Here is a 16418-nt window from a genome sequence, read left to right on the forward strand (position 1 = left end):
CTCCACAGTCCTCCTCCTTAATGTTTACAGTTATTATTTCCATGGTGTTTATGTCAGCTTCACACATCTCCTCTTTCACATCCATCTTGGTATTACAACAAATGGCAGCTGCTTCGTCTTTGCTGCTGAAAGAACAGAATAAAATTACATCAAAACAGCACCATTCAGAACCAGCAAATAGTTGCATTGTTTTATTTTTATGGCACCCGCTCTGCTATGGTTCATCCACAAGGTCGGATAGGGTGACCCTTACTTTGAACAGAGATACTAGGACCAGCTTCTGGAGCCTGACTTGGAATTGAAGTGTGCTAGAAAGTACCTGGTGGGCAGGTGACCCACAAAACTCAGTCGGACTCAGCTCAGAAAAGCTGTGTGGAGTTGTGGGCTCAATATTCATGAAGAAAGAGGAGACGGTCAGGGTCAGGTGCAACATGTAACACTAGAGGGGATTGTTGCTCCTCTAACCCAAAACACAGACACTGACCACATAAGTTAAAAGCAACAAGAAGTACTTTAATACTTTTTCTTCTAAACCCGTGCTCTCAAGCACCACACCCACAGTAAACAGACAATTATAAAAACACAATAAACACAATACTCACCTCCACACCTCCCAGCAAGCGTTGTCCACCTCCTCCCGACTCGCTTGCTGGGTTCCCTTCATTCCTTTCTATAGTCCTTGACCCGGGTCAGATGGAGGACTTTCATTTTCTAGGGCCCAGAAGTACTTTGGGTCTTCCGTAGTGCTGGGAGGTATACCGGTTCATACCAAAAACGTTTTTTATTTTTGTTATGATATGGATTTTTCTTATACCGCAACACCGGTTTAAATAGTCTAAACAATGTTCGGAACGTGGCACAGTGGGGAACTGTTTAAGGGGGGACCTTTTTCACTGCTACACCTCTAAACATGTGTGCAACGGAGTACATGAATCAATGGAGGTATTGAGTGGTGAACATGGACAGAGAACATACTATAGTACAGTGATCCCTCGCTATATCGCGCTTCGCCTTTCGCAGCTTCACTCCATCGCCGATTTTATATGTAAGCATATTTAAATATATATCGTGGATTTTTCGCTGCTTCGCGGGTTTCTGCGGACAATGGGTCTTTTAATTTCTGGTACATGCTTCCTCAGTTGGTTTGCCCAGTTGATTTCATACAAGGGACGCTATTGGCAGATGGCTGAGAAGCTACCCAACTTACTTTCTCTCTCTCTCTCTCTCTCTTGCGCTGACGTAGGGGGGTGTGAGCAGGGGGGCTGTTCGCACACCTAGACGATAGGGACGTTGCTACCTTCTGTGTGCAGCTGCTTCCTGAAGGACATGCTGCACGGTGCTTCGCATACTTAAAAGCTCAAAGGGTACGTATTGATTTTTGACTTTGTTTTTCTCTGTCTCTCTCTCTTCCTGCTCCTGATGGAGGGGGTGTGAGCTGCCGCCTTCAACAGCTTTGTACCGGCGGTGCTTCGCATACTTAAAAGCAAACAGCCCTATTGATTTTTTTTTTGACTGCTTGCTTTGTTCTCTCTCTCTCTCCTGACGCGCACTCCTTTGAAAAGGAAGATATGTTTGCATTCTTTTAATTGTGAGACAGAACTGTCATCTCTGTCTTGTCATGGAGCACAGTTTAAACTTTTGAAAAAGAGACAAATATTTGTTTGCAGTGTTTGAATAACGTTCCTGTCTCTCTACAACCTCCTGTGTTTCTGCGCAAATCTGTGACCCAAGCATGACAATATAAAAATAACCATATAAACATATGGTTTCTACTTCGCGGATTTTCTTATTTCGCGGGTGGCTCTGGAACGCAACCCCCGCGATGGAGGAGGGATTACTGTAATAAGAAATGTACAATGAATGTGGGCATAATCAGTTTTCTGTTATCTCTAATATCAGTCAGTATGGGTAGTCCCCTGCTTACGTTTTTTCAAAGTTATGATGTTGAAAACGAGACGATAATTTATATAAAATTGTGTAAAATAAATTTTCAAGTTGGCGTGGCAAGCGAAAGTTTGTGGGCCGAGCGATCCGAGCAATGCAGTACAATACGTTGCAGGAAACTTCCACGTTGTGAGATGTCTCAGTCTAGCTAGCGACTGAAAGAGATATGAGATCTTTTGTTATAGCGCTTTTCGATATGCTTTTGCTAGAAGGAAAGTAGGCTTTGTTGATTTGACCTCGATTCCCTGCGCGTGTGTGAGTAGCGAAGAGCAAACAGCTTCTCAAATGCCATGTGGAGAGATACCACAGTGAATGCTCAAAGCAAAATAATCCGTGGATGACGTTTTTCGTATTATCGCTGAATCGGACTCTGATTTGTCGGACTCCGATTTTGATGCAAGTGATCTAGAGATGTGAGGTACCGGCATCAGTTGATCGTGGTGCTGAACACGTTCCTGTAGCTGATGCACCCATGGCAACATTTGCATGGGATGACCGACACAAGGTACAAACCATATTGCGTCTCTCCCTGTGACATGGAAGTATTTCTGGGCTATACGGAAAGTAAAAATCCCCAGGTCTTCCTGCAACATCTCTTGGCAGCACTCACGGTACCCAGCAGGGCTGTAAAGCCCAACTCCAGATCCCATGGTGCCGTGTGGGAATCCAAGGCACTGCTATGATGCAGGGAAAGAGTCCCAAAGTAGCTGCCTTCCCCCATCCTTCCACTCTTTGGGCGTCCCAGCCGGGTTGATCTGCCGGCCGTCCATCACAAATGGTAGTCGACAAATGACAGGAATTAAAGGGATGGACCAGGCATATTAGACATGGAGCTCAACTTCTCTGGCAGGGGAAACAGCAAAAAGTGCTTTAGGTGGTGGAAAAATAACAGCTAGTTACAGACAGACTCACCTGTTAGCTTTGCACATTCAAACATCAGTTTTTTCAGTTATAGAAAATTTTTAAATGCATTTGAATTGTATTCCAATAGTGACATTCAATCTGACAGCCATAATATAAAACCTGACTCTTCACTGCACTTTTAACAGACACCAACTTGCCATCATTGCTGCACAGGGAATTGAGGACTTAGAAAGAAATACAGAAATTATTAAAGGTCACAAAGAATTTTTCTTTATAGTACATCTCTAATTTTCCTCAGGTTCCACTGGCCTCTCTAACCCCAAGGTGATTCTGTGCCTTAACATTTTTCACACTATCCCTAGGTTTTATAATAATAATAAAAAAAGAAAGCAAACAAAATATTAAGGAATTCACCACTAGTCAATCTCACTGGACAATAAGAAAAATTAGAATTAGAATTTAATACAGTGGAACCTCAGTTTGCGAGCATAATTCGTTCCGGAAACGTGCTCGTAGTCCAAAGCACTCTTATATCAAAGTGAATTTCCCCATAAGAAATAATGGAAACTCAGATGATTTGTTCCACAACCCAAAGCTATTCAAATAAAAATGATTAATACAAAATATAAAGTAAAAATACATAAAACAAATTAACCTGCACTTTACCTTTGAAAAGAATTATGGCTGGTGTGAGTGAGTTTCTAAACTCTTGTGGGATTGCACCCAACGGGACGACACACGGAAGAGCGTCCCAAAGCAATCGCAGTCTCCCAGCACTGTAACAGTTTGCCGTAAAACCGAATCCGAAAAGATCGCGGACATGCTATAAGCGCCTACCATCGATGGGTGATACAAGGAACAAGGAACATTATAAATGTGCAGGGCCCTGCCTGACTGCTGTGTCTGTGTATAGGAGTGCGGCAGATCCCGCTACGATAAATAACCGCGCTGTTGCTGTTTCAAGCTGAATAAAGCTGGTGTTGCTAAAGTACAGAGACTCAGCTTCGTGTTTTAGGGTGCAAGACGGGGACTCGCACGTCACAGCACACACTTGCGCGCGAGCACACACACATACACACGCGTGCGCGCGAGCACACACACATACACACGCGTGCGCGCGAGCACACACACACACACGTGAGCGAGCGAGCACACACACATACACGCACAATGCTAATGCTGCAGTAAACACTATACGCTCGTACGGATGTTGACTATATGAGTGAGGCACACCGACTCAGACGGAGAATAGGCTTACAGTTAACAAAAGCAGCTTCAGTCTCACTAGAAGCCCTTACTATAAGTTTAGAAAAAAGTGCTCCAGATATGTTAGGAAAACCAGGCACTGCTGCACTGCTGCAAATGACATTTTTATGTTGGCACAAACATGTTATGTTTTATGTACATACAACTACACCATACGAAAACTGGATGCAGCACCTTGGTCAGTTGCTTACTGGCTTCTACCACAGCAGGTATTATGGGAGTGAAGGTTGGCGGAGATATTTCTGACCTGTAGGCCAGTTCTCTGAGAAGTTGACATAAACTGACGGGGAAAAAAAAAAATTTCTTTGTTGCAAATACACAGCACTGGCCCACTAAGAAGGGAACTAAAATACAGTCTATAAATCATATTCATCACTTTTGAAGTTTAATATCTTGGTCATGTTAACACACATTATAATGCAGCGACTCTACCAGGACTACCACTCATGTGGCGGCACAGCGACAAGAAGGGACAAAGAACATAAAGGTGCGAGCAGGCTAGGAGAGATGGGCAGGATGTAAGTATCCAGCTTAAATGAGTCCAGAGAGATCAGACTGACCCAGAGAAGGATGAGAGAAGGAGGGGTGCGGTGAAGGAAAAGTAATGAGCGTAAGAGATAGTGTGGCCGGGTGAACATTGTGAGCGAGAGCGAACAAATGGAGGAAGACGCTCGTATTTAGATTGCTGTGTATACCGGATGGCATGGACGCAGGTACACGGCGATGGGACCATGAGACGTACTGCGCAGGCGCGTACAGCGCATGTCTCATAAACCGAAAGTGAATTCGTATCGACCGCGCATGAAGGAGTCACGGCCCAAAAACGAAAGAGCTCAACTGACGTGAATGAGAAATGAAGCAACAACGTGCCCATAGCTAACGACTAACGGCACAGCCACACTGGTAAACCGGATGGCATGGACGCAGGTACACGGCGATGGGACCATTAAACATACTGCGCAGGCGCATACAGGGCGGGTCTCATAAACTGCACGCGAAGTCGTATCCACCGCGAACAAAGTAGTCACGGCCCAAAAACGAAAGAGCTCAACTGACATGAATGAGAAATGAAGCAACAACGCGCCCATAGCTAATGACTAACGACACAGCCATACAAAAAAAGAGGATTCTGCGCTGCAGCACAGATTCAAACGGAAGAGGCTATGGTGGCCCCATAGGTCCACAATGATAGTACGGAGGGCGCAGGCGTCACCGCCATATTGTGTGTGGCACTACTACGGAAGGCGCAGACGTCACCGCCATATTGTGAGTGGCACTACTGCAGAGTGAAGTTAGGAATAATGTGCTGCTTGGGATTGTACAAACCGCTGAACGCTTTACACCAAATTCAAACACAATACAGCTCAACGATACAAACACAAGCCCACCTAGATAAGATCAATGAACGCAGGCGCCTACAACGCGTATCTGAAACTGCGGAAGCAAAGCAGGCACGGATTCAAAACGAATGAGCTCGACTGACAGATATACAAAACACGAGCCCGGCTGGATAAAATCAATGAATGCAGGCGCCTACAACACGCGTCTGAAATGCCGCAAGCAAAGCGGGCACGGCTCCAAGACGAACGAGCTCGACTAATGTATTTCAGGATACCCAACGCCGGGGGTAGGCGAGCGAAGCGAGCAGGGGGCGGAGCCCCCCTTATATATGTATGTATGTATATATATATATATATATTGTGGGAAATGGTCGGCAGTTCATCCCGACCAATACCCCCAGGCCTTCAGATGGAGCCCTCCCTGCAACATGGAGGTGCCCCGAATTCCAGCAGGGCCTCATGGACAGTGGAGTTTTAATGCACAGCCCTGCTGGATACCATGGGGGCCGCCAGGAGTCGCTGCAGGGAGGCCCAGGGATTTATATTTTCCGTATAGATCGGATGTATTTCTAAGTCACGGGAACGGAAGAAATGATATACTTCCGGGCTGAAGAAAAAACAGAAGTTTTTACCTGACCCGGAAGTGCTGGATAATTACATGGACTGAGGGCTCAGAAGCACTTCCGGGTCGAGGACTATAAAGGACTGTGGGAAATCACCGACGGACGAGATGAGTTGGGAGGCAGGGTGGCTAAGCATCTGGGAGTAGAGGATTGTTTATTTGATTTTTGATATATTGGAGTATAGTGGAGTGGAGGGTGCTTTGTGCACATTTATTATTATAATAAATAACATTTTGGATTTTTATCTGGTGTCTGACGTTTGGTCTGAGGGTTCAAGGGGTCATGGGGACCCTTAAAGTGTCACTATATATATATATATATATATATATATATATATATAAATACACATATACATAATGACATGAATACCTTCACTGAGCTACATTGGATCCCACTGTTTACTGTAAAAAATTCAGTCTGATATTTTTTCTGAACCACTTCTGTCTCTCCCCATCCTTGCCTCATTTTGAACCTTCTACCATAATAAACTTTTTTGTAACTGAATTTTCTGGCTCGTCTATCTCTCTTTCCTTTACCCATGAAATATGGTTTGGTAATATGAGTAGTTATATGCGACAATCATCATTTAGCTGTGTGAAAAAGGGTTTGTGGTTCTGTGCAAATTTTAAATAAATAATCACACCCTGTGATGTGCAGGTTCCGACTGGGTGTGTGTGTTTGTGAACGAGCTTCGCTCTGGGGACAGGTGGGATGCCTGGCTGATTGTGAATGGTGAGCAGCACTCAGGTTTTTCATTACTGCCTCAGACAGAGCAGCGCATCACACCTGTGCCCAGTTAGGGAAGCCGAAGTAAGAGGGGAGAGAGAAAGGAGTCCAGAAAAAAAAAAAAAAAAAAGAACAGAGCGATGGAGGTTAAAGGATGACAAGAAAGCAGGAACAGGAGAGAACAGATGTGGGAGAGAAGAAGCAGGCAGCCAGGAGGAGGGCTAATTGGGGGGAGCGTGAAGCCGAAACACTCAGGGGCTGAAGGGCTCCTGCATAAGTCCGGGGAGAGGCAATGGGGGGACATGAGTGGCAGCCCTGCTGAAAGCCATGGACAGCAGCAACCTGGACCTGTAATAGAAGGTTGGCTGCGCCTGTCAGTTGGGTGTCTCCTCTACTGCAAGGCTCCGTGTGGTGTAGAAAAGGAGACATCAGTTTTAAAGAGATGCACTGGGGACTGAAGTTTTAAGTGACATTTCCTGCCATGGACTTTTAACCTCGTTTTTATGGATTGATTTATTTGGCTTGCTTAAACCTTCACTACTACTTTGACTTTTATTGGATTATGTATTTATTTAATTATTAAAGATCTGGTACACAGTACTGTTGTGGACACTGTTTATTTGGTTTGATTTTAATTAAAGCACTATTTCTCACCTACACCTTGTTGTATGTGTGTGTGTCTTCATTTGTCTGGCCCATCACAGTGGCGGGCTTAAGGGCTTCCAAAAAGAAGCGTGGAGCCAACCAGCACTGTCACAAGCTAGTTAGGCTGCATGTCCATACTTAATCACAGGTGTGCCCACAATATTTCATTACGTACATGCAAATATTCCAAAATCTGAATATATACAAAATAATTCTGGTACCAGGCAATTCAGATTAGGAATACTAAACCTGAATTAAATATTCCCCTATTACAGCTGTACTTGTTGAAATGCTGCAACTCTCTTTAAAAGCTTTGTATGATTAAAATTGTTTTTAATGTACTGGAATGATAACAAAGCATCCTGCTGATTATTCAATTAGTTTATGAAGAGGACATCATAAAAAAAGCCCCGTTGGTTTGGTAGATGTATTCTAAACATGAGGTAAATGTGAGCTTATCCGAGTTTCACATCAGTCCTACTGTGATGGTTTCCTTCCACTGTCTTTTTCTTGAGTCAGTTGTATATTTTACGATACATACACAATTTAATAAAAGTAAACAATTCTGGCATGTCTGAAAACCTGGTAGAGGATAAACATCCATCCATCCATCCATTTTCCAACCCGCTGAATCCGAACACAGGGTCACGGGGGGGTCTGCTGGAGCCAATCCCAGACAACACAGGGCACGAGGCAGGAAGCAATCCCGGGCAGGGTGCCAACCCACCAAGCACACACTAGGGCCAATTTAGAAACGCCAATTCACCTAACCTGCATGTCTTTGGACTGTGGGAGGAAACCCACGCAGACACGGGGAGAACATGCAAACTCCACGCAGGGAGGACCCGGGAAGCGAACCCGGGTCCCCAGGTCTCCCAACTGCGAGGCAGCAGCGCTACCCACTGCGCCACCGTGCCGCCCAGGATAAACATATTAACCAAAAATACTACTGAACTGTGCTGTCTGAAATACTACACAGCTACTGCTCAACTACTCTTTGCAAGACCCTTGATTTAAGCGATGCATGCATGTTCTGTAAAGGGGGCTACAGAATCCATTGACCACTTGTTTGTTCATTGTGTGTTTCTAGAGATGTTTCTATACATTGGTAAGGAGATCTTTCTTGAAAGCTGCTACCTACTGTCGGGAGCGCCTTGCTGCACCCACCACACAGCAAACCACCTGGACTGGGACCCAAGTGCAGCGGGTGACACCTCAGCACCACACTGGAACAGTGCAAGGTTTTTTATACGGTGACTGGAGTGCCAATCCTGCCACCAACCCCAAAGTTTTCCCTGTAAGTTGCACTTTGATAAATCCTTTTTTTTTTTTCTTTTTTTAGCTCAGATAAGAACTGTATCATTAATTATAATCAATGTTTATGGACATAAGGTGAGACTTTCCAGAAGGACACCATCATTTCTATTGTCTGTATGCAATGATTTATTCAAATACTCAAAAACCCTAAAAATGTTTGTAATCCCAAAAAGCTTTAATATATGTATTCCTTTGTTAAGACTTGTCAAGTTTAATTTCAATTTTCTTTTCTTTGGCATTCAATGCTACTGTATATGCTTGTCTTTTTATCCCGTGTATGAAAAAGAAAATCAAAACTTTTTAGACCCGATATTGGATACAAGAGAAAATCATTAAAAAAATTTCAAACTGAAAAATCCAAAAACACCAATCATAGCTTGACGGGTAAATGACGACTAATCTTAAAATTGAAAAAAAAAATGGAATCGTCTTTCCTATCAGCTGTTCAGGGCTTTTGTTTTAGAATTTGGCAAAAAATGAACTAATGTCATCGTAAAACGGCATGCCGGGGGTTCGCTTGACTAGTGCTGCTAAACACAACGATCGCTTTTTTGCCATGTTTAAATTTTAGTAGAAGGGGGGCTTTTTCGCGTTCTTTTCATTTGCCGGATATTTGGAACACGAAAGCTCTACCGTCGTATTGCAGTTCACTAACTGAACTGCGTGTTACTGCAGGTATTTTAAACCACTCAATTAAAAAAAAGAGAAAGATTACACCTATATTTCTGCTTGAAATCTCTTCCTCCTCCAACTCTAAACGTTCAACAATTCCACGAGGACGCCGACTAAAAGGAGCAGACAATAAGGAATGAGGATTAACCAGCGCTTTGAACAGAATTAGAACTCGAGAACGTGCAGTAAATCAAGTAAAACACTGACAGCAGTTAAGACATGCAGGACTCGAGGCGATGCAGTAGACGAGAGTCCTATGTGGAAAACACAGTCCTGACATTCAAGACGCGCGCTGTAATACACACTGAAGCGAATGAAAAAGCCTACAGCAATAAAGTGACAGCTCTCCAACTCGGACACTTACTTTGTGCCTCTAGATGATGTGATACGCTTTAAAGTCGTCTCCCGTGTAGTCAGTTCGCTGCTCCAGTTTACTACTCACAAGATTCGAGACGCACGTAGGCCTCAATTTTTTTGTCGCTCTTTGATGACGTCACATCACGTGTCTTTTCTTCCTTGTATTCTGCTTATTGGCAGTTGGCAGACTAGCTTTGAGTTGCACTACCGCCATCTACTGTAATGAAGCGTGAAAAGGAAATACAGTAGTGAAAGTACTCTGTACTTGTGATCTTAACATATGTAATACAAACGTATTATAATATTCTTTATTTCCTTGGCCATCTCCTAATAATGTGTTGCTATTCTGTCCCATCATCGCCTTCCTCCCTAGTTTACATCTAGGCACTATGTGTTCTGCTGTTTCCAGATGAGAACAATGTCTGTACATGCAAGTATTATGTTTTCCAGTTTTAAATAAATTGTAATTTAATTTCGTGTCACCAGTCCTTAGACTTGATATTATAACCCCTCCCTCTTATCTCTTCCATCCATCCAATAAGATGGAACCTTCTTTTGAATGCCATAGACTTCTCTTCCTTTTATTTCTGTGCCCAATTCTTTCCTGGTTGCAGATATGTCCCGTTTGATTAAAACGTTTCCATCTTCCTTACATACTGAATATTTTAATCAATATTTTGCGGTTTTAATGACTGCTGGACCAGTGTGTCTACACTTTTATTTCTTTCTTACCCCAATATGTGTTGGAATCAACAAGGACCACACGACAATCCCAATAGTCTTCAGTTAAAATAGATTTTCTCTAATTTCTAGCGTAATATCTTGCTTGCATTCAGATACTCCATCTTTTAGGATGTGCAATACAGAGTGGTGAGTCTGAGCAGGTCATAACAATTTGAGGATGTGCAGTACATCCTCCATCCACCACGGTGCTTGTAAAACTGCCACCATTTCTGTAGTTTTTACCTGATAACTTGTCGGTTCACACCATAGACATATATAGGTAGACGCCTCATGACCAGCAGCATTGTATGTCAACGCCGCCGCCATATTGTGAGTGGCACTGCTGTGGAGTGAAGTAATGGATAAAGATGCCTCACGCATGTGCTGCTTGGGATTGTACAAACCGCTGTACGCTCCAAACCAGATCACAGGGATTACATTTCATAGGTAAGGCTGAACAATTGTTTTTGTTATATTTGGCCATTAGAAAATCCTGTTGTATAATCTTAACTTTAACTACGCCAGGCTAAGCTAGCAAAGCTATGCATGTGCTGTGTTATCATGGTAATTGCATTGTCTTTATAATATCCTCAGACTGACAGCTGTGATTGATCGATTTTGTGGGGACAGACAGACAAGCATGTAAATCTATCACTTTGTGCAATTTATGAAGCCAAACTGTTACTAGCAGTGCAGATTTTTTTTTCTTTCTCAAGAAATTCAACTGAAAAAGAGTAAAGATCTTTAAAAGTGGTGCATGTGTGTTTTAGGGGGCTGGAATAACAACCCTTCAGCTGGTCAGTTCCAGGCCATGGTTCAGTGTGGTGTTTCTCTGGAAACGTGGCAGCACAGGATGAGACTGTCTCCCTGTCTGCTGTTGAGATGTCCTCTACACCAGCAGCAGAAGAAGAAGAGCTTCCAACCCTTTTTGCAAATATCCCTGCAATTGTGTGTGACCATAGCTACTTACCAACCCGCTTTGGTGGCCTCGTGGAAAATGCCCTTGTTTACATTTCAGGGCTTGTCGTTAGACAGATTTTGAGAAAGCTGTCCTGTGATGTGTGCCGTGCTAGTTTGGTAACAGATGCTGTACCGGCATCATATGATCAAAGCTACCACTTGCTCACATTAAAAAACAAAGGAGGTTTGATGACCACAGTCAAGGTGGTCAAAGTCACTGAGCGTGTTATCTGACAGTCGACATTAGGACAAGCTGTCAGTGTATCTGTGATCAATCAGTTTGTTCGGGCTCAGATTGGTTCAGATGATGTGTTTTTTCTCATGGAGCACATTGAGGAAACACAGTTTGAAATTGACAACCATCATTTTATGCTCATGTCTTTAGTTGTGTCTGTCTTCCACAAACTAAGGCTGCACCATATTGCCAGACTGAATACTCTCAAATTACAAAGTGGCAACACACGGAAAAAGCTATGTAGGACAGTTCTGTTTCAAGGATTTTAGATCCTATCCTGTACATATTTAAATAACCACACTGTGTGTATGTGAGAGAGAGAGAGGAATGAGTGAAATGTTTTCAGAAATTATTAAGCCAATTTGTATACAATAAAATTGTTTATTTTTGTCACTGAGTGTATCATTTCACTGTTAAAACAAAGACCAGACTGCCAGTTGCAGTCTTGCTATTTTAACTTTCAGACATTGGTCAAGTTTTCGTCTCAGTAACTGCCATTATTAGTGTATAAATGGATATAAATAATTGCATTCAAACGGTTCACCAAAATCTGTTGTATGTAAGCGATACTGTTTTAAACTTTATTGTTTTTCATCAGAAAACCCGGTTTCCACATCTACCTGTATTAGTTTAAATGGCACTTTTGCCACTCATAATATGGCGGACGTGCTGACGTATCGTGTCAACTGGGCAACACAGTGAATGCGGTGCCTACTTATACATGTCTATGGTTCACACCACACATTGTGCTGTCCCATCCCTTACGTTCACGCGCACGCTGTGGCAGGAGGTGATGAATTGTAGACCGGTTTTGGTCACAGAAGGGGGCACCACTTTCAAATTTACTCGATCAGCGGAGCACAATCTCAGTCCTGGGGATGCTGTCTGGCTGCAGGTTTTTGTTCCACCCAAGCTCATCTTTTAGTTGGACTCGAAGCCTCATTCATCGAGCTGTTACTTCCCATTTTCTATGTTTTGGGTCAAATGTAGAAATTAATTACATAAGTTTGTTTTTTATTAGCATGTAAAAGCATGTATATATGTTAACATGAGGATAACTTTAAGATTTTCATGATTGTCATTATGACTTTCATTCTGCTCTTTCCGGAGTTCTAGTTACTTAATCCACAGGTCTGCAAAGTTAAACTAAAAAAAAAATAATAATAAAATTGTGAATAGTTGGTTTTATCTGCATTCATGAACACAAGTTTATAGATACAGTACCCTCAAAAATGTTTGGGACCAAGGCAGATTTTCCCTTGATTTGAATTGTTTGATTTATAAGTTTAATTTTGTCAGTTTAACCTGTGGAGCAGAGGGGTAAATCAAAATCAGAATGTTTCCATCAAGTCACATTTGTATACAAAATTGAAAATAATTTCAATGAAAACTTAACATATCTAATTCATTAATATATGCAATATTGATCGAAATCAATTTGACATGAAAATATTTAGTCAATCTAACATCCATCCATTATCCAACCCGCTATATCCTAACTACAGGGTCACGGGGGTCTGCTGGAGCCAATCCCAGCCAACACAGGGCGCAAAACAGGAAACAAACCCCGGGCAGGGTGCCAACCCACCACAGGGCCAATCTAATATTTTTAAATATATGTAATTAAAGCAACAATCCATATTCAATGATGCCCATAGAACTTCTGTAATTTTTGTCACTTCTTAGGTTTTTTTTTTTTTTTTTGGTGATCCATTATTTCTGCACTTCTTCTGTCCCTTTGAATCATCCAGCAAACTGCTTCATTAAACAAAACTGTTTCATTACGGTAGGTATAATATGAAGCTGTGGTAACAGCGCTTCATCTGGATCCACCAAGGGACATCTGATGATGTTTTAGCACCAAGATGTAGCTTTTTTTTCCAGCTGACCATTCCTTCTAAACCCAATGTCAATTTATGGCTCTGCTGTACCGCTGACACTTTGGAATTTTGTATGTCCTGACTGCTGAGCCAGTAAGATATCCAGAACTTTCAGTTCCCCACATGTGAACCAACAGTGCTCCTTGTAGTTAATTTTCCCAAGAAGATTTCCAAAATTCTCATAGATTTCTTTTGCATGCACATAAAGAGCAACAGGTATCGATGGACATTTGTTAACCATTAAAAAGAAGTCCTGTATGCCTCTTTTAGACGAGTCTATAACTATTCTCCATTCTTCTCAATTATAAAGGTATCCAATATGAAAAGTACAAAAGAAAGAAAGAAAGAAAGAAAGAAAGAAAGAAAGAAAGAAAGAAAGAAAGAAAAAGAAATTTGAAGCAATAAATGATAACAAATAGAAGATAAAAATGTACTCTACTAAATTTTCAATTCTATTCTTAACCTTCTTTTCTCCTTTCAAAGTTTACTTGTTATTTCACTTCTGTTCTTTCTTCCTTTTTTATAGCACCATGTAATGTCTGTTGTTACTTTCATTCATATATCGCCTTTTATACTGGACATTATTACAAAGCACATTTTCTCCTCAAACTGAGACACTAGAGGAACTTTAACTGTCAGCATAAGATACCAACAAATGATTTGTGTTAGACTGACAGTAAGATAAAAATAGTGCAAAAGATCATTTCTTTTTTACACTTGTCAAATGATCCAGTCAATCTTAGTCACTTGAGGTTCAGTTTTCATCCATCCATCCATCCAGCCATCCATCCATTTTCCTAACTCAGCCATCCTGGGCAGGGTTATGGGGTAGCTGTGCTTTAGCACTGGATTTGTTAACTTATTTTTTCCCTCAATTTTCCAAAATTCCAATCAATATCATTAAAAATAATGTTTAATAACATCACCAAATAAATAATTCTGTAATATTTTTTAAAAACAATTGAGACAGTGTGATGGATGGCCAGCGAAAGTTTCCGGCCCTCACCCCCAAGCCGCCAGGAGGAGCTCTCCCGACAGCATGGATGGGCCCCCGAATTCCAGCAGGGCCTCATGGACTTTGTAGTTTTATGCACAGCCCTGCTGGATACCTTGGGGACCACCGGGAGTCGCTGTAGGGAGGCTCGTGGACTCTTATGTGCCCTATAACCTGGAAGTACGTCCTGGTCACACGAACAGGAGAAATTACATACTTCCAGGTTGAAGAACAGGACTTTTTACCCTGGCCCGGAAGTAATAAGGACTTGTGGGTTATGGAACAGGAACACCTCCGGGTCAGGGGGTATAGAAGGACTCTGGGAAGCCCAGACACTGAGCTGAGCTGGGAGGTAGGGTGGCGAAGTGTCTGGGAGAGGAGGAGTGATTATTGTACTGAGAGAATTGATTTATATGAGTAGTGTGGAGTGGAGGGTGCTTTGTGCACGTTATTATTATACAATAAATAATAATTGTACTTTTACCTGGTGTTTGGAGTGGTACCTGAGGGTTCAAGAGGTCGATAAAAGCCTCTACTGCTACAACAGTATATTCTCCTGAAGTAATTTCTTGCATTAATAGAAGGACTGTGTCTTTGTCCTCTCCTTAGTGCCCATTTTTAGTTATCTGAAGGCTTTCTTCCCTCATTGTTATTTCACACACACCCTGACAGCAGAAAAGGGAGCTGCCATGGATGAGCAGATACCAAAGACACCACCTACTATGACACTCTAGGAAGAGACAGTCATGAAACTGGAAGCTTCTCCGCTCACGTGGTTTTGGATGGCTGTGACATAAGCCAGTTTCCTGTAATCAATGCCGGTGTAGTTCACTTTACTGGCAGCACTTCACAGGTCTGCAGCAGACGGTGTGACGTCCCTCACATGCTTCACAGAATAGAAACTGAGCATACTGTGAAATTCTGAAGATGCTTGTTAGAAGATGTGAAAAGGAAACAAAAAATATGATAAATGATATTAGTCTGCCTTCTGGATTGGAATGTTTCTGGGTTTATACCCTTGTACGGCTCCTCATGTAACATCCCATCTCTTTGTATCTCCTCCATACTCTTGAGACCTTCTTGATGTGCCATCCTGGAGGAGCTGGATTACCTGTGTAACCTGAATTTGCTGTAATAATAATTAATAATAATAATTCCTTACATTTATATAGTGCTTTTGTCATTACTCAAAGTGCTCTGCACACAGGGAGGACCCAGGAAGCGAACCCACAATCTCCTTACTGCAAAGCAGCAGCAGTACCACTGCGCCACCTGTGAGCCTGGTGAGCCTACTGCCTCATGCTACCAGTATTGACAAGTGCATTAGCAGAACTCAAATCTAGAGCAGAATCACTCAGGAAAGATAAGGAGAGATTCACAATCACTTAGGCTTCCTAACTGGACAGATTGATATCCCTGAAGCTTAACTGACTTGGTGTTAGACTGGGATGATTAAGTTTTACCTTCATTTTTTTGAGCAGTATATACAGTATACAAGGAATATTTAAGGTGAAACAAACACGTTTCGCAAATTTAACGAAGAAAAGGGCCTCTTTACATCTGGTATGGGATGACTCAACGGAACAGGCATTCAGTGACCTAAAGACGGCCCTGACAACGGCACCGGTATTGAGAACTCCTGATTTTTCTCTTCCTTTTCTCCTCCAGACTGATGCTTCGAACACAGATCTAGGTGCCATGCTGAGCCAAAGCATCGATGGCGTAGAACACCCTGTGATTTATTTAAGCTGGAAACTGCAGGACCGGGAGACAAGGTATGCAACGGTAGAGCGGGAAGCTTTGGCCATCAAGTGGGCAGTAAGTTATCTGAGGTACTACCTGTTGGGTCGAGAGTTCACCCTGGTGATGGAC

The 16418-nt window shown here is 42.4% G+C and overlaps 1 protein-coding gene across 1 annotated transcript in view; it reads right to left on the minus strand.

The window, feature by feature from the left end:
* LOC114668130 (zinc finger protein 721-like) overlaps positions 1–16418 on the minus strand; it is a 105029-nt gene that overhangs the window by 10997 nt on the left and 77614 nt on the right. Inside the window, exon 4 of the mRNA XM_051928004.1 lies at positions 11910–11923. Within this exon, the coding sequence (XP_051783964.1) occupies positions 11910–11923 (14 nt within the window). The remainder of the gene's footprint in view (positions 1–11909; positions 11924–16418) is intronic.

Source organism: Erpetoichthys calabaricus, chromosome 1 (genome assembly GCF_900747795.2).
Source record: "Erpetoichthys calabaricus chromosome 1, fErpCal1.3, whole genome shotgun sequence".
NCBI classification, from domain to species: Eukaryota; Metazoa; Chordata; class Cladistia; order Polypteriformes; family Polypteridae; genus Erpetoichthys; species Erpetoichthys calabaricus.